Source organism: Mercurialis annua, linkage group LG1-X (assembly GCF_937616625.2).
Source record: "Mercurialis annua linkage group LG1-X, ddMerAnnu1.2, whole genome shotgun sequence".
Taxonomy (NCBI): domain Eukaryota; kingdom Viridiplantae; phylum Streptophyta; class Magnoliopsida; order Malpighiales; family Euphorbiaceae; genus Mercurialis; species Mercurialis annua.
Window position 1 is genome coordinate 60,438,075 of NC_065570.1, and position 24,865 is coordinate 60,462,939.

The 24,865-nt window shown below is 30.5% G+C and overlaps 2 protein-coding genes across 2 annotated transcripts; one reads left to right on the forward strand and one right to left on the reverse strand.

Moving 5' to 3' along the window:
* Positions 1–724: 724 nt before the first annotated feature.
* Positions 725–4,943, reverse strand: LOC126665514 (uncharacterized). Its single transcript, XM_050358334.1, has 10 exons — positions 4,687–4,943; positions 4,523–4,567; positions 3,981–4,037; positions 3,510–3,579; positions 3,113–3,154; positions 2,922–2,995; positions 2,350–2,420; positions 2,176–2,261; positions 1,994–2,103; positions 725–979 (listed from the first exon to the last, which is right to left on the reverse strand). The coding sequence occupies exons 1-10, from the start codon at positions 4,822–4,824 to the stop codon at positions 917–919; spliced, it is 756 nt and encodes a 251-aa protein (XP_050214291.1). The 5' UTR covers positions 4,825–4,943; the 3' UTR covers positions 725–916.
* A 14,718-nt stretch (positions 4,944–19,661) lies between these two features.
* LOC126672679 (GATA transcription factor 12) lies at positions 19,662–21,277 on the forward strand. Its single transcript, XM_050366636.2, has 2 exons — positions 19,662–20,102; positions 20,324–21,277. The coding sequence occupies exons 1-2, from the start codon at positions 19,824–19,826 to the stop codon at positions 21,086–21,088; spliced, it is 1,044 nt and encodes a 347-aa protein (XP_050222593.1). The 5' UTR covers positions 19,662–19,823; the 3' UTR covers positions 21,089–21,277.
* Positions 21,278–24,865: the final 3,588 nt, after the last annotated feature.

The window sequence follows — 24,865 nt, forward strand, 5'->3', positions numbered from 1 at the left end:
CACTATATTTTGGTCCTAAACATATTATAGTAGCTCAATCCATTAACCATGAGTTATTCGACATTTGGTTCAATAGAAGCTCGAGCCACTGTTATGGAACTTTTCCGGCTATTTTTGGCCATAACCCACCATGTACCACATGCCTAATGCATTCCTCCCACCTGCCCATCTATTTTTTCTTCTTAAACTAAAAAATATTGAAAAATATTTGAATAAATTTTATCCATCACATTAAATATAAAAAATCAATCGATTGTAATGCATGAATAATTGAAACTTTTAAATAATTTTTTTACTAGCAAATTAAGGTTATCTATTAATGTAATGTGAATAAATATAGATTAATCAAATATCTTTGCATAAAATTTGCGGCCATCTAAATAATCAATTCACTAAATCAAATTGAGACTATACTTGGTTGAACTTTTCTTCTGCTAATTCTTAATTGGTTCATTTTTTTCATATTTCTAATGAACTTTATATTTAGTTTGCTTCTAAATTTTAGAACTCCTAATTTTAATTCATTTACAATTATTTTATTTAAAGAGTAAGATATTTAATTCTATTGAATTCAACACCCATTAACAGACTTGAGTTTAACCAATTAATTATCAGTCTGAAAATTAAAAAGAACCTTTTAGCATACCAACCATCTATCAATTCGAGCATGAGCCGGTGGCTCATCAGATTCGGACACAGATTCGGCTTTTAAAGCACTCAAAAATTTAAACTAAAGAAATTTTTGTAAAATTATCAACAAAAACACATTGTACAACTGGTTCTTAAAAATGTAGATTTCCATCAAAATTGAGAGCAGAGACTTAGCAACAGTTCAACACCTTTGTCGTAGCATGAAGCAACTGAAAAATTTTAGGGCTGTAAACAGCAAAAATTTAACAGAATTGATTTTCAGTATCTATTTTTCATGTAAATATTCAACAAGGTGCCTATCAAGTTCAAAATGCTTGGAGAGAAGTTTCTGCAAAACAAAGAATTTTGTTAAATTTACATGAAAAATTAATGCATGAAAAATAGGAGAAAGTTCTTAAAGCTTGTACGGTCCTCCTTAGTTAAGGTTTAAAAAGGAGAAAGCTAGATGTGATTCTAATTTGTGCTTGATGAAAGAGAATTTATGTTAAGAAGGAAACTGTTAGAATGAAATCTAGAATTCTAAGTAGTTTATTGCAATGGTTAATAGTATGAATGTATTTGGAGAACTAACTGGATTCTAACCCCGGGCAGCACCACAGACGTGGTGGAAACCGAGATGAAGTGAGAAACTAAAATTGTCTTGGATCATGAAACCACTAAAAGATCACCACAACCTGCATCACGACCGTGGTGAATTGAAGAATACCATGGGCAACACTACGATTGTGGTGCAACCCGTGGTGATGCACGAAACAGTTCTTTTCTTTGAGGCATATGCTTTTTTTTATAAATACCTGTGCTATGTGGCAATTAGAATTTCAAAGAGAATGTGTGACATAGTTGTTCCTAACCATTTGGGTTACTCTTTGAGAGAGTTAGACTTAGAATAATTTGAGTGTTTGTTTCTATAGCTTCGTTCACAGTGATGTTTTCTACTGGAGTGTTTCTGTACATGTTTTGTACACCTTTTGTTATAAGTGGATGTCTCAGATTCAAACGTACATTCATTCCTACGCCCATGAATGTACGCACAACAGTCGAACTACGTAAATCTTTTGTATTATTTATTATTAGTCATATTATTTGGTTGATTGATTAATTGTCATTTTAAATACCTAATGAATAGTTTTTGTTCTGCTGTGCATATTAATTCAGTCACACCAAAATAAGGACAAAGTTAATACTTAATAGCTGATGGGAATGCACTATTTGCAGGAATTGAGCAGAGGTTTACAGTGCCCATTGGGCTATGTAATGCATTTAAAACTTGTAAAAAAAAAGTCAGCAAAAAGAATGCTATATAACATAAAAAAACCTAAGACATGATGCATCAACAATATACCTTTGTCAAAGGAGGATGTGATGATTTTGCCTCAAAATCCCAATCAGGAAAGCGTGTAACCTCAGCAGCATTCTCAACTAAAATATATGTGGGAAGTTGGCTCATGCCCCCTATAGGAAACAAGTTCCCTTTTAATCCATAGAACAATGGAAAAGATGAACTAGAATTGTGCTATAACTTACCACTAAGAGAAATTCCAAATTTTTCTGCTGCATTTGGAAAGAGTCCAATATCAACAATTCCGAATGATAAATTCTTGTTCGAGTATCTGTAAAGAAAGTTGAAAATATGAAGAAAAAAATAAGGGGAAAAAAGAGTGGACAAATATTTATGCAACATATGAAAAATGAACATACATAATTGAGAGCTCAGGCAAACTACGACTTGCACGTATACAAGCAGATGAGTACGAAGCACGAAATTCTACCTGGCATAAACAGAAAAGAACAGAGAGTTTTGAACCAATTTCAGTAGAAACATTGATTAGGTTATAAGCAAAGGTCTGCACACAAATATGCAATTAACGTTTTCAGCAACTTTATTTAGCAGAATTAGATTGTAAGCAAGTCATATGCACAGCCAGAAGCATAAGTGAATCCGCTTGTTACTTAGAAGCACTGATGAGCCACCAGCTTATATGTACTACTCTAAAAAAATATTAAAGTATGAGCTACAATGTTATCCTTCTTATAAACTTAGGACAACACAAGGGCATGTCTTATAATGCTTAAAGTACTGATTAATGAAATTTGCAAGTTGCAAAACTCAATCATAAATTACTAATTACATACAGCAATGAGTTAGGAGGACATCAGTTTAGATATATTAAAGAGTTAGTGTTTGTTTTTTAGGAGAAAATTCAGCACACTAGTCATAAAGGGCAACTTTAAAAAAAATAAAAAATAAAGAACAGGCCTCAGCAACCAACCAACCAGAATCTTGATGTGTTCCCTTCTGTTAGCATAGTTTCTAATTGTAGTGGTGTTAATTTAGTTGCAGCACCTGGGAAATCCAATTACATAAAAGAGTATAGCATTTCAAGGACCTGAAATTTCAAGGGCAATCATAATTCATAAAAGGAAATTTAGCTAGCAGGATCAATCCAAATTCTCTGCATACCTAATCCCTTGAAGGCAGGCTGTTGTGTCAAGATATATATAACTGCATAAGGAAAATACACAACAAAAAGTGGACATTGAATAAAAGTTCACAATATCAATGATGCTAGCAGCTTAAACTTATGACAATAAGTGCAAACTCTGATATTGTTTTTCATCAAGATTAACCTACAATGTTTAAATAAAAGCCACCTCAAATGAAATCAATAAGAAAAATATATACAAAGACTAAAGCTTTATTGAAGTTTAACCATTTTGATTCACAGAGAAGAATAGACCATATAGCATTACCTGTCAAGAATCAGAAAGCAGAAACTATAATCAAGATATAATAAAATCTCCAGAAGTCTATATATCATCACAGTTATTTCTATTTGTTATAATAAAAAACAATCTACCTGAAAAGACGATTATGTACCAGATAGTTAAATGGTAATCCAGTATCAAAGAAACGGCGACAAGAAGAATCTGCAACATAGTAACTTAAGTTTAGTATGAGTAGTAATAAGAAAAGTGCAGGCGCAGCCAAAATAAATTAGGCATTATAGACCGAACAGCTAAATCTCATGTGAAAGTTGAACACCTAATGGAGCTAGCAAATTAATATGAAAAGACATGCACCCTTCATATTTGGTTTGCAGTAACAAATTGCAAGAATCCTCTATTTTTCTAGTGCTACATATCTAATGCACAGCACTGATTAAACAAGACATTCATCAACCAAATTTCCCTGAAAGTTCTATCAAACTTTCCACCATCAGGATTCAGTCATATTATGATAACTGGCCTCACTTGCCAATTCCAAATCGGACAAAGTAAATGTGATGATCAAACTACAAAACAAATCAAAGAAGAGACAATTGATTCACCTTTGCATAAAACAAGAATTCAGCAACGAACCCTTCCCAGGATTCTTTTCTCACGAACTGCCAAAATATCAGGAAAAACATACATTTAGCAGCAACAAAAATGCCAAAATCCGATATTTAATTGGATTAGGTATCAATAACATCACAATTGCCTTTGTTTCAAATAAATCGTGTAAGAAGGACTTCCATTTTGCAAAAAAATTAAATTCATATCATTCACGGACAATTTCATTTCTTTCAAAATGCCACTTTGTTTCCTTGAAGTAGCAAGATTATGATTCTAGAGCAACTTTGAGGATTTTACAACATGAAAATTAACTAAAACAGAATTAAGTTTCATTAATAGCCTAGCCTTAAAACAATATTTATATATCTAAAAATTAATATTGACTAAGAAACTATACATAGTCAAACATTCGCTACAGATCAATATTTAGCACTAAAACATTCAATTTCTCTTTTCTTAGTGTTAGATAACTCAAATCCATGAAAATTCTCGCGCAACTAAAAAAATCAAATAATCAGCAAATAAAAAAAAAAACCTTAATAGCAGCTATAACAGCTAGTGCAAGTACTGCTTGAATCTCCTGAATAAACAGAAACAGAGAGTAATTATATTTTTTTGAAAATGGAAATATAAACAGTTTAGATCAAAATTAGAAAGAAAAAATTGGCAGAGCGTAAGTAGAGACGAGAAGAGACATACACGATAAAGGAGATGATGAGGAGAGAAGAGGAGAGATGTGCGAAGGATGAAGTAGGAAAAGAAAGCGAGAAAATGGAAGAGATAATAAGGCTCCGTTACCATCTCATTTAGCCATTCCATTGGATTATAGCTACTCATTTTCTTGAATCTCAACCCTCACTTTTGTTTGTTTTCTTCTCCGTCTCCGTTTCCGGTCATCCTCCAACTCCACTGCTTTTATGCTTTTCCCTTTTTCTTTTTTTCTTTTCTTTTATATTTTCAGTCCTAGAAATTGCGGCCTGTTTTGGTTTGTCTAACATGGAAACAGGCCCAAACTCTAAAAATTATTATTTGTATATCTAATGATATTTTTAATTGAGATTAACAATGTATTTAGTCTAAATAAATTAGATCAGTACAAATAATGGACATATGAGTTTTCATTATGGTTGATTTACTAACAGATAATCAATTTATGGCGGGGATGGCAATGGAGCGGGTTGGGATCGCCATCTCCATCTCCATCTCCAACACCGCATATATGAGAAATCTTAATCTACATCTTTCTCCCCATAATAATTAATGGGAAAGAAATTATTTCCGTTCCCATCTCTGTTTCCATCTCTATGATTTCTCCATCATGGCCATGAGAATTTTATTTATCTTATATTTTTAAAAAATAGTTAATCGTTTTGAAAACCATTTTATTTTGAAGGAAAAAAATGGTTATTTCTTAGATGTAAAATCCTAAATATATTGTTTTACTATGCAATTTTATATATCTCCACATTTTCAGTATTCTAATTTTATGCAAACCGAACCTCCTTAATGTAAATAAAATTTATATAAACTATTATGAACAAATAAAATGGAATATGAAAATATTATATCCAAATCAATTAGGTCAAACTAGACTTGTTCATTTATTTGAATATCTGTTGCCCGACAAAACTTGTCTTTTGGGTCAAGAGTTGGCCAATAATTTTTGGTTTCCAATTCATTCTGAGTTTTAAAAGAGCCGGTTATTTTAAAATTCAGATTTTTATTTTTCTACGAAGTCCGAAAAATCTGGCTAATAATCACCGACGGTCCTCGACTTTTACCCTAACCTTCCGTAAACCCTCCAACTTTTCAAAAGCTTTCCTAAACCCCCAACCTTTGTGGCGGAGCCATTCACGGCCCTTATAGACGAAACTACCCTTTTAGTTTTGGCGGCTGTCCTTTTTTTTGGAAAAAAACAAATAGTGGCGCCACATGTTAATTGACACGTCATTTAATGTCAAAACAAAATTGAAACACCTAAAATATCCCCTAAAAAATTAAACCAAATCAAATTTACTTAATCAAACCCAACCCACGGTCAATCCGCCCGCCAACCCGAACCACTCACCGCACCCGCCGCCGACCACCACCCGCCGCCCGCCGCCGACTCATCGGAATCTGCTCTTGAAGAACAGATCTGAAATCTGTTCTTGGAGAACAGATGCACATCTGTTCTCCAAGAACATATGTGCTGCTGCTCGTCTTCTGAAAAACGGAGAAGACGAGCTGATGCTCGTCTTCTCAAAAACGGAGAAGACGAGCAGCAGCTCGTCTTCCCCTGAGAAGACGAGCTGATGCTCGTCTTCTTAGATCTGAGAAGACGGTCGTCTTCTCAGGTGAGAAGACGGTCGTCTTCTCAGGTGAGAAGACGACGAGTTTGGTCGTTTTCTCACCTGAGAAGATGACCGGAGGCGAGTTCGGTTGTGGCGGTTCGGTTTCGATAATTCAGTGGTTTGAATGGGTTGATTTGCTTTGATTTTTTATTTTTGTTTTAATTAAATTTTAGTAGTTGTAAGGGTGTTTTGGGTTTTTCAATTTTTTTTAGATATTTTGCCACATGTCAGATGACACGTGGCGCCATCTTTTTTTTTTTTAGAATTGTAGCCGCCAAAAAAAGACGGCGCTTATGGGTATTTTCGTCCATAAGGACCGTGAATGAGCGCCGCCATAAAGGTTGGGGGGTTTAGGGAAGCTTTTGAAAGGTTAGGGGGTTTACGGAAGCTTAGAGCAAAGGTCGAGGACCGTTGGTGATTATTAGCCGAAAAATCTAGTTCATACCACAATATATTAAGTGTAAAATCCGGATTTAAATAGCAAATATGAAACTCGGAGCGAATTCGAGCCGGACTTAATTTCACACAAAAATAATAAAAGAGGAAATTAAGCCCAGCACTACTAAAGGCCTATTTATTTTCAGACACACGGACGCGCTTCTTTCCTTGCCAAAATGCATCTTTCACTTTCGTTTTTTTGTTTTTTACGATTTAACTATATACTAATAATTTTTTTGGAAAACTGGGAAAGGAAAAGAAAGCAATATGCCATAAGCGGATCAACAGTTCAATGAATGTACCTTTTGAAGAAACGAATTCGCTTAGCGGTGACTCCAAATTCCAAATCCCATAGAAATTGGAACACAAATATTGTCGTCGTCTTCACGTTGATTTCTTTTTGAATTTTGATTGAAGCTCACCAACAATGGCGTCGACAGAATTTATGCCATTGAATGACATTGTTGTTGTTTTTGATGTATAAGGTTAAGAGTGAGACGCCGATTGCTACTGCTAGCCATGTTGCGAGCGTTTTTGCTTTGTCTGATTGTGGAATTTCGAGAGCCATCGGTGGCGATGGCGGTGGCGGTAGGATCGGAGTAATTGAATTGCGGTTTAGGTGTTTGTGAAAAGTTCTGAGAGAAATGAAAATTACGAGAATATGTGGAAGAATCGAGAATATATGGAAGAATCGAGAACATAAGGAAGAAATTACGTTCTTGCTTCATAATTCTCACTGGCCAACGCCTGTAAGTTTGTTGGTAAATTGTACTCCATATCATTCGCTATTTAGGACTTTACAAACAGTTCATAAGGATGACTATCACAATCCCACTTTCACGGTAAGGTCTTAAAATTATCTATCTTTGTAGTTTCTTAGTCGTTGTTAAGTTTATTGATGTGTTGGTTGGAACTCTTAATTTTAAGTTCATGCTGTTATAGATAATGGTGGATGCATACTTCATTTAGAATAGTTTATTACTTAAGCATGGTAATGTTTCTGGCTGTCCGTGAACCATGGCATATATATTTATACATTATGCATATATATATATATATATATATATATATATATATATATATATATATATATATATATATATATATTTCACAATTGATACAATTCATATGTTCTGTACATATGTTTTTTTTTGACTTATTTTCTTAATTTGCTACTAGTATAATTTCTAGTTTTATATTGAAAATAACCGATAGTAAACCGTTAATTAATTAATTTAATTTTAGTAATATCGTTAGTAAGCCTTCAGTTAACCATTGGTAAAGTTATAATTATTGTTTTAGGATGCTCTTGATTTTTATATAATTTATTTTTTTCACTTGTGTATCTGTAATGATTTTGTTGGTGGTTAATCAATGATTTAGTAATGGTACACCAATAATTTTAGTAAATTAAGTAATAATATATTTTAACATTTTATAATTTAAAAATAAAAAATAGTAATTTGATTTTTAAGTAAACCGACAATAGACCATTAGTAAAATATATCATGATATTTTAAACTCACTCTTTGATGTAGGCAAAATTAAGGACATGAAGTCATAGCTCAATGAAGCTCTTAGTTCCAATGATGCTACAACAGAGAGATTCTAATCAGAAGAAAAATAGAGTCTCCACCTGAAAGAGAAAAATCAAACCCATTATGTTTTGTGATTTGAGTTTGTAATTTATGATTGTAATGATTTTATTGTTGGTTTACCAATGATTTACTAATATTATACCAATAAATTTAATTTTAATAATACTACTAGTAACCCTTGAGTTAACCGTTGGTAAATTTATAATTATTTTTTGATGAAGCTCTTAATCTTGTATATACTTTTTTTTCACTTGTGTATTTGTAATGATTTTGTTGTTGGTTATCTAATTGTTCATTAATGTAACACCAATAATTTTAATAAATTAAGTAATAATTCATTTTAATTTTAGTAAAATAAAAAATAGTAATTTGATTTTTAAGTAAACTGATAATAAACTGTTAGTAAATTTATTAGTAAAACTTGAGTTAACCGTTAGTAAACTTATAATTGTTTTTGATGATGCTCTTAATTTTTTGTGTAATTTTTTTTCCTTCACTTATATATATGTAATAGTTTTGTTGTTGGTTAACCAATTGTTTACTAATGGTACACCAATAATTTAGTAAATTAAGTAATAATTCATTTTAACATTTTACAATTTTAAAATGAAAAATAGTAATTTGATTTTTAAGTAACCGATGGTAAACTATTAGTAAATTGTTAGTGAACGTCTGGTTCTATAGCAGAGATGAGTTTTGAAAAAAATATCAAAATGAGAACGAGTAACAGACTGAGTTAATGAATTGCCATTTTAGAGAGAGAAAGGATGAGCTAAGGTATGGTTTTAGAGACAGAAAGGAGATATGAGGGTTTAATGGAGGAGCTCACATGCACAAGGTGAGTGATTGAACTGCAGCTCGTGACATTATAATTTATCGATGCTATTAAACACGTAGTGTGGTGGTAGTCTATGCTTCTTTAAGTCATGAATTGCATGCAAAGTTGGTGGCTGATAGTAAACTGTTAGTGAATAAACTTATCTTTTAGTAAAGTGGTAGCAAATTAATAGTAAATTTATTTTTATTGTAAAATAAAAGTATTAAAGTTTAAACTAGCTTAGTACATTTTTTACAGTATTGTTGGTAAACTAAAATTAAGTAAAATTCATTTTAACATTTTATGATTTAAAAATAAAAAATAGTTAATTTATTTTTAAGTAAATCGATAGTAAACCATTAGTAAACTGTTAGTGAAATTATAGCAAACAGATGTTTCGTAAACCGTTAGTAAATTGTTAGTCAAGTGCCAAAAATTGCATTTTATTCATGAAAGAAGCACAGCTAATAAAAGAGTTGCGGTAGTTTTTAATGTTTTTCTCGTCGTATTACAACCTACATTTAAATTTCTTATGATTAATTTTAAATTGTGCAAAAAAAAAAAAAATTAATGCTATCTGTTCAATTTTGTGTTTTGTAATAGCAACTTCTTTTAATTAAAAATTGGTGGCTTTATGCAATTTTTAGTTCATAAACAAATAGTTTTATGTTGAAGATAATCGATAGTAAACTGTTAGTAAATTGTTAGTAAACTAACTTATATTTTAGCAAACTGATATCAAACTATTAGCAAACTAGCTTATCTTTTAGTAAACCGAAAATTAAATAGCAATGATAATTTGTATAGAAGATTATGTCTTTAAAAATTTTAAATCTAGAATCACCAAAAACCTTTTGCCACATAAATTTTAAAAGTTCAATCAACAAAACACTTGATGAGCATGTACTATATTTTCACATTTTGCATCAAATAAACAATAGTAAATTATTTTTAAGTAAACTGATAGTGAACCGTTGGTAAACTTATATTTAGTAAACCAATATAAACCATAAATTTAATATTTTATAATTTTTAAAAATAAACGATAGTAAATTGCTTTTTAAGTAAACTGATAGCCAACCGTTGGTAAACTTATATTTAGTAAACCAATATAAACATAAGTCTAATGTTTTATATTTTTTTTAAAAATAAACAATAAAATATGAATTGTTTTTAAGTTTGGCAACTTCAACGCATCCGCTACCTAAATTGATAAACTATTTTTATTGCACATGCCAACCCATTTCTCTCTTTATCTCTATCCTAATATCTTCTTTGCCTTGCAAAAATAAAGTGGCCAAATTGAATATAAGTTTCAACACAATAGATACCTAATGCTAGTACCAAATTGATGGAATTTGTTTGCTTCAAACACAATAGACCAGCGCTGCCTTTTTGAACTTTTTAACTTCCATCATCTACCTTTTGTGCATTTCTGTTTTCTATCAAGTTTAGAAAAATAAAGGTGCTATGAAACTATAAATTAATATAGACAAAGCATTATCAAAGGAATTTAACCAGAAACAATGAAGAGTAAATTAGAGTTAAATTCAAATTTTGTCAAACAAAATAGTAAAGATGGCAACTTATAGAAACATCAAACCATACAGAGAGAGGGAGTAGGAAAGCTTCACTTCATAAAGCATGATATCAAAACTTACAATCACTTCATCAAGCAATTCATAAACAAGCACAAAGTTTTTCCGCAGCAGTTCTTCATTAAGGGTCCCAAAGACGGGTGGCGCCGCCTCCATTCATTGAATTCAAAAATCAGCACACTCATTTTCTCTGTTCATGCCCACAAAACCGGCACACCCATTTTCTCTATTCACACCCACAAACGAATTGCTATTTTTTCTTCAAAAATCAACAAAATCGGTGAGATCGGAAACTCTTGGTATCGCCCACCTCTTCCTTTCTCCGACCATCATCGCAACAACAACCACAACAATCACCGCCAAATCCATTTCTTCAAAACTCTTATTGGTTCTCTTACTGGAAACCAAATCCAAAATCCATCCCAAAATTGTCTCCTGGATTAAATCAGAAGGGGAAGTGTTTTCCAAAGGGGAAAACCAATTTAAGATGGAAACATGAGGAATCGTATTTTTGCAATAAATTTTTAGTCAAACTGTATATTTCAATAGTTTTTAGTCAACTGGTGCCGTTGATATTATTTTATCATTTTAAGGGTATTTGTCTAAAAATCTCATAATAAAATTTGGTAGCTTCGGTCTGAACCCGTTCTACTTCTATGAACAAGTCTAGGCCGAACCCATATTTTAATGTTAGTTAGCAAGGTAATGGAGAATATAGGAAAAGAGAGCAAATGGGCTTCAAGTTGAAGCCTGTCAGGCTACACCAGGCCTCTTGTCTTTTGTCCCTTTTATGCTAATGTTTTGAGGGATTTAAAAAAAAAATAACTAAAATAAAATAAAATATATATATTTCAAAAAAGATATTTATATTTTCTAACTATCATTTTATCAAGGCTTATTGGCATAAAAATCACAAATTAGAGTGTGTTTTATAAATTTAACATAAATTTTCAATTTTGGCAAATTAATAAACAAACTTTTGATTTTTTGTAATTTTAATAGTGATCAATTTTTCTTCAAAAAAATGCTGACGTGGACGCCGGAACATATCAGCATTTTTCTCTATTTTTTTGAAAAAAAAATTGATCAGTGCTATAATTGTAAAAAATTAAAAATTTGTGTATTAATTTGCTAATATTGAAAGTTTATATTAAATTTGTAAAACACGCTAAAGTTTGTGATTTTTTACATTATTAAATTTTTTGTCAATTGATTTTTGATTTTTCTATTCAAATGTACATCAGAATTTAAAATTTTACTCTTGTACTCTCTTTATCTATTACAAATTTGGCTTTTGCATATTAAAACAGTTTTCACCCGTTTTTAAAATAGGATTTTCAACTGTTTTTATAAATAATTTTTAAAATCTGAACAGTTTTGATTTTAAAAAATTATTTTCAATAATTTCTAAAAATTATTTGTAATAATCTTTAAAAATAATTTCCAAAATAATTTTTCAAATAATTTTTAAATTATGATTTACAATATTTTTTTAAAAATAGTTTGTAAAACAATTTTCACTAAATAAATTTTCCAAACAATTTATAAATCGGTTTGGGGTTTAAAATGCTCAAAGATGCACTACTAGAAAGCAGCGTTTTAGCGACGGATTTTAGTGACGGATCTAAAATCCGTCGCTATTTTTTTGATTAGCGACGGGTTTTGCGACGGATCTAAAATCTGTCGCTAAACGCCCAATTAAATTGGCGGGATTGATCCCGCCAACATTAGCGACGGATTTCCGTCGCTAAAGTTGGCGGGAGTAGTCCCGCCAATTGTTTTGGTAAAATTTAGCGACGGATTTTAAAATCCGTCGCTAATTATTGGCGGGAGTACTCCCGCCTTTTTGTTTTCCACAATTAGCGACGGATTTTAAAATCCGTCGCTAAATTACGCCTTTTACGACGGAATTTAGTGACGGATTTCAAATCCGTCGTTAATTTGCATTGTCAAAAAAAAAATTAAAAGGTATTAAAAATATTATTTAAGATAGTATTTAATAAAAAGTAATTTTTAAATTTTTTAATAAAAACTAATTTTTAATTAAATTTATAACGTTTTTATTTATAAATTAATAATTAAACCTTATTTATAAAATAATAATTACAAATTATTTATTTATTTAAAGTATATAAATATTTTAAAAAATTATCTTAGAATGCGGGATTAAATTATGAAAACAAATATTTGTGGTTTTTTTGTTACATTTAAGTATAATATACATAAATATATAACATGAATATGAGCTGGTTAAGGTGGAGTTATGCGCGGGAGAACTACAAGGTTAAAGAGTCTTGAGTGGGAGCAATGGAAGGATGGGTGACCTACTGGGAAGTTAGCGAAAATTGACAGGTGGATACGGGTAAGTGATTTAACTCGGGCGGGTGAGTGACGGAGGGCGCGGATGAGTGATTAATTAATTAAAATTTATTTTACGATGTAATTTTAAATTTTTTTAAATTTTTTAAAATTAGTGACGGATGAAAATCCGTCGCTAAATCCGTCGCTAAAACCGAGACCAAAATCCGTCGCTAAATTTTTTTTCCGTCGTTGTCAAACGTTGCGACCAAAAATGTAGCGACGGACTGTTTCCGTCGCAAATCCGTCGTTAAACGTGTTTAGCGACGGATTTCGGTCATTTAGCGACGGAAAAATCCGTCGCTAAATGACTGTTTTCTAGTAGTGATGAAATGATTCAATTTAGATTGTTATATACAAATTTTGATTATTTTTTATTTTTTTAACTCATTCAAGTTATTTAATTTTTACCTCGCATGTCAATTTTTATGAATATTTTTATTTTTGACAGAGTGGAATTTAATTATATACAGTTAGTGATTAATAGTGAGATTTTTAGTTCTTAAATTGGCCTTCAACCACTGACCCTATTGAAACTCGAAACAAAAATTATAAAAATTCAGTGGGGCGTCGTCTTAACCACTTGAATTAGGTCTCACTAGCAATTTTATGAATACTTCAAATTTAAAAGAAATATTTATAACTATTAAAAGTTTAGTATTAATTAGTAATAGTCTAATAGATAGTATTATTCCATATTAAAGATGTACTATACTATAATAGTATGCGGTATGTAGGGATGTAAATGAAGCGAGCCGAGCCGAGTTTTAAAGTGTTCATGTTCGGCTCGTTTAGCGAACAAGGTGTTCATATTCGGTTTATATTCAGTCGAGTTTTGAACAGAGTGTTCATATTCGGTGCGTTTAGATTTTATAGTGTTCATGTTCGGTTCGTGTTCAGCTCGTGTTCGTTCGTTTAGCCGCTAAACGAATAAGTTTGCGAACGAGCTCGATAAGTACTAAACGAGCTCGTTCACGAACAACCTCGCAAACGAGTTCGATAAGTATTATACGAGCTCGTTCGCGAGCCCGCTCGTTTAGCGGATAAACGAACAAACACAAATATGAGCTGAATAAATTAGAAACATAATACATAAATTAATTTAAATATAAATTAGTTCGCGAACACCTAATCGAGTTTGTAAACGAGTTTGTTCGTGAACTATATACGAGCTCGTTCACGAACTTGTTCACGAACTCTTAATCGAGCTCGTTCACGAACTCTTATTCGTGCTGTTCGTGAACATAAACGAGCCAAACACCACTATATTCATGTTCGGCTTAAAATCAAGTTCGAACTCGGTTCGTTTAGAATACGAACGAACATGAACCGAGCTTTTATCGAGCAGCTTACACATCTAGAGGTATGGATACATATATTTTAGAATTAAGCATCAAGAAAAGATAAATAGGTATTGGATGACCTCCACGTGTCATTTGACCACCGTCAGTTGGAGTTTTTGACACAGGAGAAGCAATCACATGGTTCACTGACACCTGCCCGCATCCAATCACGTGCAATTTGGACCCTTAACACATGCAACGAGTGCTTGCTTAAATACTGGTAATTTCTTTTTTCACGGCTTATACGCCTATAAGTATTGCCGTAAGTATCATCTAATTATGTAGTCAATTTTTTTTACTATTGTCTGTGGCTGAAAATTGTACGTGAAATAAAGAAATTTGCAGTTAAGTATTTTGTATACAATGTATTCTTCAAACCATAAAGTTTATCTTAATTACAAATAAATGCAACTAAATACACACTTAAAAGCAGTATAATCACTTAAATTATCCAATTTTATTGATTCTTTTTATTCGTAATTTAGCCTTTTAAAAAAGTAAATTTTAATATATATATTTCAGTTATAGCCTACAATTTTAAAAAGTTTAATTTATTTTTATATATGATCTAACTTTTTAATTTCATCAACTTTAGCCGAAATTTGATAAATCTCTTTCGTTTTAAATAAATTAAGTTTGGTCATAAAAAATCAATTTTATTTCTAAATGTATTTAGTTGACTGTAATTAAAATTAGAAAATTGATGTTTTTAAAAGCTTTAATAAATATAAATGACTGTAATAAAACTATATAATTAAAATTCAGTCTATTTTAACTAAACAGTTGATGATTGATGTTATTTTATTAGTGATATCAGCAATAAGTAATATAAAATTTAATATAAGACATACTAAAATTTAAGTTTTTGAAATAGAGATAGTACATAACTGAAATAATTTACATATTTTATGTATAACAAATTTGTAATATTAACATTTAAATACACTATTATATCAAAACAATTCTTAAATATCAATACATAGTATACTTCGAATATGTTGAAACACAAATAAAAATTATTTACTGGCACTTTTTTGTTAGTAATTAGTTTTTTTTTTGTTTTTTTAATTATTTATTTAGTCAAAATTACGCATATTAAGATAGTGGATATTTTATCTTAAATTATAAGAGCGAATGCTAATATAATTTTATTAATTAATAAATACATTGTTAATTGATTCATAAATTATTAAAAAAGGAGATATTTGAAAGATAATAGTTAAAGTTACATTAAATTTCTAATTGTACGAGTAATTAAAAATAAATATATTTTTTGAAATGGACAACTAAAAAAATAAAGAGAATAAAAACAAAATAAAAATAATTTTGAAAAATAAAAAGATATGTGAAAACTAAGAAAAATTATTAATATAACCATTGCATTCGTATAATAAATTAATTATGCGATGGTTATATAAAAAAATTAACTGATAAAAAAATAAATAGTAATTAAATTTTTTAGTATAAATAATCATTAATTTATTATAATTTATAGAAATAAGGCTTATCCCCTTAAAAATCCCTCACCTTTTACCCCCAATTCTTTGCACCCTCACATTGCAAAACCACCAAATATACCCAAATTACGACATTTTTCAATTGCACCCTCAAACATTAAATTGATCTCTTTTCACTTGAAAAAATAGGTTTATTTTTGTTTTAAATAAAATATTAGGTCCTATTTTAAAATATATGCTAAAATTTAAAGTATTGATTTGAATATTTTCAAGTGAAAAGAGGTTAATTTAATGTTTGAGGTGCAATTGAAAGTGAAAGGTCGTAATTTGAATATATTTGGTGGTTTTATAACGTGAAGGTGCAAACGAATTGGGGGTAGAAGGGGGGAGTTTAAGGGGATAAACCTAGAAATAATGATATAGCGCAACAATCGTACGATATAAAGACTAAAAAAAAAACAGTAAAAAAGTGAAGCCCCCAAGGCAAGCAACGGCCAGGTTCCCTATCTTTTTTACAGGCTTTCCTTTTAATTTAAAAAATGAAAATAAAAAAGCGAAAATAAGTCCAAGGAAATAAATATGAATAGCAGCAGTGGCCTTATCCGTTGTTCGAAGAAGCTTATATAGGGATTGGCAGTGGCCCCACTATAATCAGTGTGACACTCCTCGATGTTTGCCACGTGGTCTCTCGGCCGACATTATTCATCACCACCTCCCCTACATATCTTTTCACCGCCATCCATTTCTGTTAAATTCTAGTTAGATTCCAGATTCTCCATAACCTTATTTAACACCATTTCTTTATCTCTCTCTCCTTTGGGGCGAAGCCAGAAACTATTTTAAAGAGGATCAAATTTTTATATTTCAACAGAAAATACGAAATAAGGCGGTCAATATATTTTAAAAATGAGTGTAACATATAATTTAAGCTAATTAATATAATAATTTAATGCAATTTTTATCTTTCAAAGATGGTCAATTGACCACCTTATGTATGAGGTGCCTTTGCCCCTGCCTCTGTCTTTGAGCAAATAACAGAAAATCCTTTTCAGCATTCTTTCTGCCCTATTTGCCCGTGAGTTTTAGGTTGCCATCTAGCCATAGATCCTTTTCATTTTATTTTATCTAAATAAAATGGTGTGACATAAATTGTGATTAACTAAGTGTTGGTACAACATTTTTAGATTGAAAAGAAAAATAAAATTATCTAAATATGTTAATTTATAATTTTTTGTTTTAGAATTTCAGTACAAAATCTGTTTATTTTCGTCTAATTAACATAAACAAATTGCTATAATCGTGTTAAGTCTTTATAGAGATAGGGTAATAAAATGTGTACAAAAGTTTAGGTAAAATGCAAAATTAGCAAGAATTTTTGACTTTTAATGGTAGACCCTTTCATTATCCAACGTGGTGTAATGTGCTATATAGAAAGAGAAACCTGATTGGTAATGGTAGCGTATGCATGTTGGAAAATCACGATCCTCCATCTCACCAAAATTCATTAGCATTGCAAAAATGTATTACTACTTAAACTTTTAAAATTATATTGAAGAAATAAAAAAATTATGAAAGGGACTTTTTAAACATATTAAGCGCGACTCTCTAGAAAAATAAGCTGTAAACTTGGATGCTAATGCATAAGGCAAAGCGACAAACCTGCTAGATCGGTTCCTGAGGGATGTTAATATTGTATTGGGATTAATTAAATTTGCTAATCATGTTTACCCACTTAATGAAAAATTCCTGTTTTTTCTTACATTTTCATGTATACTACTGGTATGAGTAATAGAGAGGAGTAACTGGTAGTGTAATCAGCAATAAATAAAGATTGTCTGTAGTCCTACCTTTGATAATTGCTCTAAAATTGTATCATCATCATCATCATCATCATCATCATATGCACGCACGTGCACCTAATACATTCGGGTAGGCCCTTTCGGATTAGCTTACACTTGATCTTATTAACTTAAACTATTAGGACTAATTACTGATAGAAATAGTACAAATTAATGTTATGGAGGTGATTTTGTATTTAATTAATTCAAAATAGTAGTATAATTCAATATGATGATTTTATGTTCTGAATTTTTCGATTGTAACAAAAGAAAAATAGGTATGTGTTATCCCAAATGATTTTCTTTTTGACTTTTTATTAATTCTAAAGCCACGAATGTAACGACATTGTAATTATTATTTTTAAAAAATCATCAATATATGAATATCAATATACATTTTGAAAAAAATTAGGATCTAATTGGCATAAAAATGTGAAAAGATAGTATAAATTAAAAATGACCCATTTATAGGTTAATTAATTAAATGGACAATAAATAAAATTAAAAATAAGAAAACAAATTTAATTTCTACATAAACAATTGTGAATGGGTAATTTTCATTATTGAAAGAAATACCTTTATTCTCATATAATCCTCTCAAATTTAGCAAGTCAAACACACCTTAGAGTCACTATTGAAACATATTTTTAACACTACTACTCATTCCCCAATCCTTCAAAAGGACACGGACAACAGTGGTAACCAACCAAACATCAAAAACATAAAAGAAAGTTTCTAAAAGCAAAAGGACACTAAAGTAAATTCTCCAATAGATTTTCCTTTAATCCAAATTAAAGCTTCTTTATTTTAATATCTAATTCATCTTTGTTTTTATCTTAATCTTTCTTAAGCAAGAGAAAAAAATTTGATAGAATGACTCTCATCAACAATGGTGTTTTTAACAAAAAAAATTGGTCAAATTTATATTCGGATCCCTACATTTGGTCAAATTTTTTGCTTACAGTCTTTATAATAAAAATAGGATAGTCTGTATTCTAGTATTTGTTGAATTCCACTAAACATTATTTGCAAATTACTCCCTCCGTCACAATAAAATTGTTCATTTTACTTTTATCAAACAATTTGAAAAAATACAATTATTTTTATGAATTATTTGATACAAAAAAATAATTAAAGTAGACAACTCTATTGAAACGGAGGAAGTAATATAATTTATTTATTTAGTGAAACTTTTTGATACAATCCAAATTATTTTTTAAAATTATAATTATTTTGGTCTCTAATACTTGTCGCTTTTGACTGTAATATAGATATTAAAAATATATCTTGATTTATATATTTTATAAAATTATCTATATTTATTATTATTATTATTATTATTTTAGTTTTACTAGTAGAAGCTAAACTTGAAAAAATATATACCAATAATTACTCCTTTGACATTTTAAAGTGAGAAGCATTATGAACAAAAAATAATTTTGCCAAAGCGACAAGCATTATGAACCAGAAGATGCAAGCATTCATAATAAATTGTTTACTAAAATATGCAGGTGTTCATGTTTACTTTTTAATAAAATTTTATTTCTTTAATAAAATTATTTTGAGTATTCATAATATATTATCAATTTAAAAATTTAATAGAGTCTCACCAAAACATATTAATATGGATGCCATAATATATTTTATAATTACACCAATTAGTTATAACTATTTTTTTTAAATAAAAAAGTTTAATAATAAATAAAAATATTAAATTATTAAGATTAAATTATTAAAAGGCATTATACTTTCAATTTTTTTTTCATTTTCTTAAATATTATAGTGTACACTTAATTTTTTCTTTGATAAACTCTTAATTTAATACAATATATTTAAAAAAATTGTGATACTGAATTTCTCCAAGTGCAGGGAGTGGGAATGGGTTAATTTGGCCTAAAAAAATTGCTCGTCAAAATCCTTGATTATAGGTGTGTCCGCCTGTCCCCTTGAAACGCAAATAAACTCTCACTCTTCTCCCTTTTCACTACACTCTCTCTCTATCATTCAATCTCCTTATTTACAACTAACTAATAATTCAACCCCTCAATCCATCCTCATGGAAGCTCCCCAACTAACATTCTCTCATGAAAACCGCCACTCCTTCGATTCCAAGCCCGGCGCTGCCGACCATTTCATGGTGGAGGATCTTCTCGACTTCTCTAACGATGAAGATACTGCCATTTCCGACGCTTTTGATAATGTCACCGGAAACTCCGCTGATTCCTCCTCCGTCACTGTCGTTGACACCTGCAATTCCTCCGCTTCCGAACCTGCCTTTAATGCTGCTAACGCTGGCACCGACGCTGCTAATTTCTCTAACGACCTTTGCGTGCCGGTAATTTGTTTATATTCACGTGCAGTTTTATCGTACAAAGTTTCTTGGTTTCAGTATTTCTTGAATTCTTGATAAAACGTTATCGTTTTTTAGAATTTCAAGACTGCATGATTTTTGGCAGAGTCTAAACACAATGCGTACATTTATTTACTTTGCTTTAACATTAAGCAAATTCAATTTTTTTATAATCTCGTTTTGGTTCTTTATTTGATTGTGAATAGTACGATGATTTAGCGGAGCTTGAATGGCTATCAAATTTCGTGGAGGAATCTTTTTCAAGCGAAGACTTGCACAAACTGCAGCTCATCTCCGGCGTCAAAACTACACCTGACGAGTCATCGGAAACTCGCACCGCCGTAGCTACGAATACTAATAATAACAGCTGCGAAGATAACCATAACAACAGTTCAATTTTCGACTCTGAAGTATCAGTACCGGCGAAGGCACGTAGCAAGCGGTCACGAGCAGCACCATGCAACTGGGCTTCGCGGTTGTTACTTCTCTCTCCGACGACCTCGTCATTATCGGAGGCGGAAGTGAGTATGGGTCCGACCCATCATCCAAACACTGGGAAAAAGACAGTAAAAGCTTCGGGGGCGAAGCGGAGAGACAATATTGAGAATGGAAATAATGGAGGAGAAGGACGAAAATGTCTGCATTGTGCCACCGACAAAACGCCGCAGTGGCGGACTGGGCCAATGGGTCCGAAAACACTGTGTAACGCATGTGGTGTGAGGTACAAGTCGGGTAGGCTTGTGCCAGAATACCGACCCGCTGCGAGCCCGACTTTTGTACTGACCAAACATTCCAATTCTCACCGGAAAGTGATGGAGCTGCGGCGGCAGAAGGAGGTGGTTTGGACTCATCCGCCGCAGCATCATCAGCCGTATTTTCATCATCATCAGAGTATGGTGTTTGATGTACCCAACGGTGACGATTATTTGATTCACCAACACGTGGGCCCAGATTTCAGGCAACTTATCTAGTACTGCTGGCAGGTTACTCAGATTTTAGTTTTCAACATTTAATTTAGCTATTCTTCTAATTTACCAAGCCCTAATTTTGCATAACTTTTAATTTTTCTTTTTAGACTGTTTAATTCTGTCTTTTTGGAGCCTCATTTGGCAAACTCTCTGGAAACTCATTTTTTGTTAATTTAGATACATTTTTCTTCTCTTTTATTTTACTATTAACGTTGCAAAATGAATAAATAAGCGCAACATATTAGTGATAAAATCTTAATCCCTTTTTGTGTTAATTAATATGATCAAGTAAAGAAAGTTTAGATGAATAAAAGGAACAATTAATTGAAAGGTTTAGTGTTTGTTTTTTTGTTAAAAATTGGTGACAAGCTTGTGCTGCCATTTCCCCTACTTACTGCTATAGATATGTGACCACTCTTTGTTTAAGATAATATAATTGAAAAAGTGTTGTTTGTTATAAGAAAATTGATAGTAATTGTCTTCTTTAAAACAATCATTTCTTCTTCTTCTTATGATATTTCATTCTTCTGTAGCTTATTGGTAATGTGTCACTTGAAAGCTGCCCTAGTGTTTTCAATCTTACAATAGCTACTGCCAAAAATGAAAAAAAGAATCACATTCATACTTAAGTGAATTTAACCAAATTTTGAAGTGAGTGTCAATCCCTGAGGTACCCAAACTGTGACTTTATTGTATTTTGGTAATCAAACTTTAATTCATATCATTTTGTTACTAGGCTTTATTTTCATTTTAACAAAGGTTTTCCGGCCAACATACATATGTGGCAGCCGGAATTTATCACGTGACCATCGTTTTTAGCTTGTATTTTCTTGAAATTTTGTTATTTATGCATAATTTAGATAAATAAAGTAAAATTTGGTTGCTACGTATGTGTTTTTTGTCAAAAAGTCTTCCGTTAGAATAAATTTAAAATTTAATAATAAAAATTAAAAAAATAAAATTTCATGATTGAATCGAAATGAATTGAGATTTATAAATTATTAAAATATACTCTAAAAAACGATAATTTTAATATCCAGATGATCAATTACACTAACCGAACAATGCAAGTCTTGGAAAGGGAAAAAAAAGGAGGAGTGGGGTTGCACTCAAATAAAGGGAAAGAAAACTCATAAAATTGGGGTGTAGTTTAAGAAAACTCATAAACCATGTGAAAACTAAGTCATCATTTTTGACATTTTCATTTTTGGCTGACATCTTTACACTTTTAACTCATACTTCTCCAACTTTAACTATTTGTAGATTGCTCATTGTCTTCTCAATTTATATAAATAAGTGGTGTAACTCTTTCTTAAATTATTATCAAATTATCTATATAAAATGTGTATATATCACGTTCATTTTTATTTTAAATACTTTATATTTAATCTATATAAAATTTGGATATAAATTGAACTACCTAAATTAGCCTATGCATTCTATTCTTAAAATTGAAAAAGTTAAGTTAAAATCAAACTACTTAGATTAATATTCTCTAACCAACATGGATTATTTTACAATAATTTTTTATATTTTGATAAGTTTGTTCTTTCAGCTGCAAGGCATTTTTTACCTATCATCCATAGATTTTATTTTATATTCGACTATTGATTAATTATGGAGCATCTATAATTTACAGCTGCAATCTTTCGAACCTTTTACAATTACTTTGACAGACTAATATTTACAACTTTTATATTACTATTAATTTATTAATTGTATACAATATCAAATGAATGAATATTTATTCAGAAAGTTTTAAAGTGAAAAAATGCAAGAACACGTAATTCTGTGTATTTATTATTAAAACGAATATAGATTTTACATGTGACTGAAGATTTGACAAGAATAAAGGTATAAATTAATTTGGTTGTTGTACATGGTTTTGTAATGAAAACAAGCTTAAAAATAGGTGAAGATGCTATGCACGATCCAAGGTAACTCTAATCCATAGGCCTATTCTTCTGTTAATTACTTAATTAATACTAAAATTACTGCATATCCTTTCACGTAATTGGCCATATTACTTTAATTTATTTTCTTGTCTGATTTATGACAGGGGTTGAAATAAATGTAATCCCCCACAGAAAACCAAATACTAGTAGTATAATATTGCTGAAATAGTTGTATTTAATTTAGCACAGTATATGATAAAAATATTAAGTGAAGCAAAGTTTGCGGTGGTCACATGATTTCTTCGATGCCTCATATGCACTAGTCAGTCACTCATCATATAATCACACTCACACACACTCGACTACACAACTCTTCAATTAATTAGTTTATCCTTAAAACCCTAAACCTCTCTTTTCTCTAAACAAACTCTAGCCGTCTAGAGTTTTTTTATTGTTTCTTCTCCGGCAGCCGTCAATAGTTTGATTTTGCTGTTGACGGTAGCCATCCCTTTATATATGTTAATTTAATTTCATAGATATAATAAATAGCCAATTCTTTTCCATTTTTTCTTGATGGATTAAGATTTATCAACGAAGCGCAATTCAATTACCAAGAAGCGGAGATAAATTAAAGATTATCAACAACAAAATGAAATCGTTTATGAGCTATATTAGGTTTATTTATTTTTCATTGTTTTGTTTTTTTCTAAATGTTTTATTTTGTCCTTTTTTTGTGAAAGGTTTGTTGTCCTTCCTCTGCGGAAGGTTTGCTGTCTCTTTTTTTATGAAGGAGTTATCAAGTGGTGGTTGAATCGGATGATGTGAGTTTGCGGGTGATGGGTGATGGATGAAGTTTGATCGAAGATTGATTGAAAACTGCACTTAATTAGCGAAACAGTTAATAATTTATTTTTATTTTCGTAAGTAAGATCTGCGAATCAAACAGCATGTTGTCTGTTCCATATCAGGTCATCGGGTTTCGTTTTCGAATTATCCCGAATTTCTTACAAATGTAACTGTTTCATATTCGATTTAATGAGATTTGATGAATTCAAAAAAAAAATAGTTTATCCTTATTCAAACCACTTTTATTAATCGTTATTCGATTTACAATTTCACATTCGATTTTTCTTTTTATTATTCCAAATAAACCTTTTAATTAAATCAATCACAGTCTAAATTTAATAAACATTTTCAATTGTAATTAAATGTCCAGTTTACCAAGGCTGAATTTTTTCAATCATAAAATACTTATTATAATTGTGCTACAATTGAAAAAATTAAATACTTTTTTAGAACTGAAAAAAGTAAATAAAAGATATTGCTTTTTATAAATAGGCTTTAAATCAAACACTTACAATTATATATATATATGCCATTTAAATTATAACTCGTTAGTAATAGAATAAGTAGTTACAATTGAAATATTCTTATCTATATTAGATTACAATCAATTTAATTAAAATGTTTGGTTAGAATTGTACAATGTCATCATTTTTTTGTCATTTTAAAATAAATAGGCCTCAAAGATATAACGAAATGAATATTTACGTTTTAACTTGCAATTATAAGAAAAAGTATATTGCTGATAGAAAAAATAAGAAAAAGTATATTGAAGTATGCACATGAAATAAAAGTAGTACTTATCTTTAAAGATGATATAATAAGCATATAGTAGTAATCTCTCTTAATTACTTTAATTGAAGCATATTTAGGATTCAGAATGAACCAGCTTTTGTATAATCTTATGCTTATTTGAGGGGTATCAATTCTCTCGAAATCAATTTGAAATATTACCTAATGACACAGAGCGAGCACGTGCTTCGTGGCAGAATTAAAGAGAGAGACAATTGCATGATTATTGAGATTTCACCTCTATTTTTTA

What these genes read in the sequence shown, in the direction of transcription:
- LOC126665514 (XM_050358334.1), bottom strand. Translation starts at nt 4,824, where the DNA reads ATGAGTAGCTATAATCCAATGGAATGGCTAAATGAGATGGTAACGGAG. An exon ending in CTCATCATCTCCTTTATCGT is followed by an intron (nt 4,568 to 4,686) that starts GTATGTCTCTTC and finishes CTGTTTATTCAG; the next exon opens with GAGATTCAAGCAGTACTTGC. An exon ending in AATTCTTGTTTTATGCAAAG is followed by an intron (nt 3,580 to 3,980) that starts GTGAATCAATTG and finishes ACTATGTTGCAG; the next exon opens with ATTCTTCTTGTCGCCGTTTC.
- LOC126672679 (XM_050366636.2), top strand. Translation starts at nt 19,824, where the DNA reads ATGGAAGCTCCCCAACTAACATTCTCTCATGAAAACCGCCACTCCTTC. An exon ending in CTAACGACCTTTGCGTGCCG is followed by an intron (nt 20,103 to 20,323) that starts GTAATTTGTTTA and finishes GATTGTGAATAG; the next exon opens with TACGATGATTTAGCGGAGCT.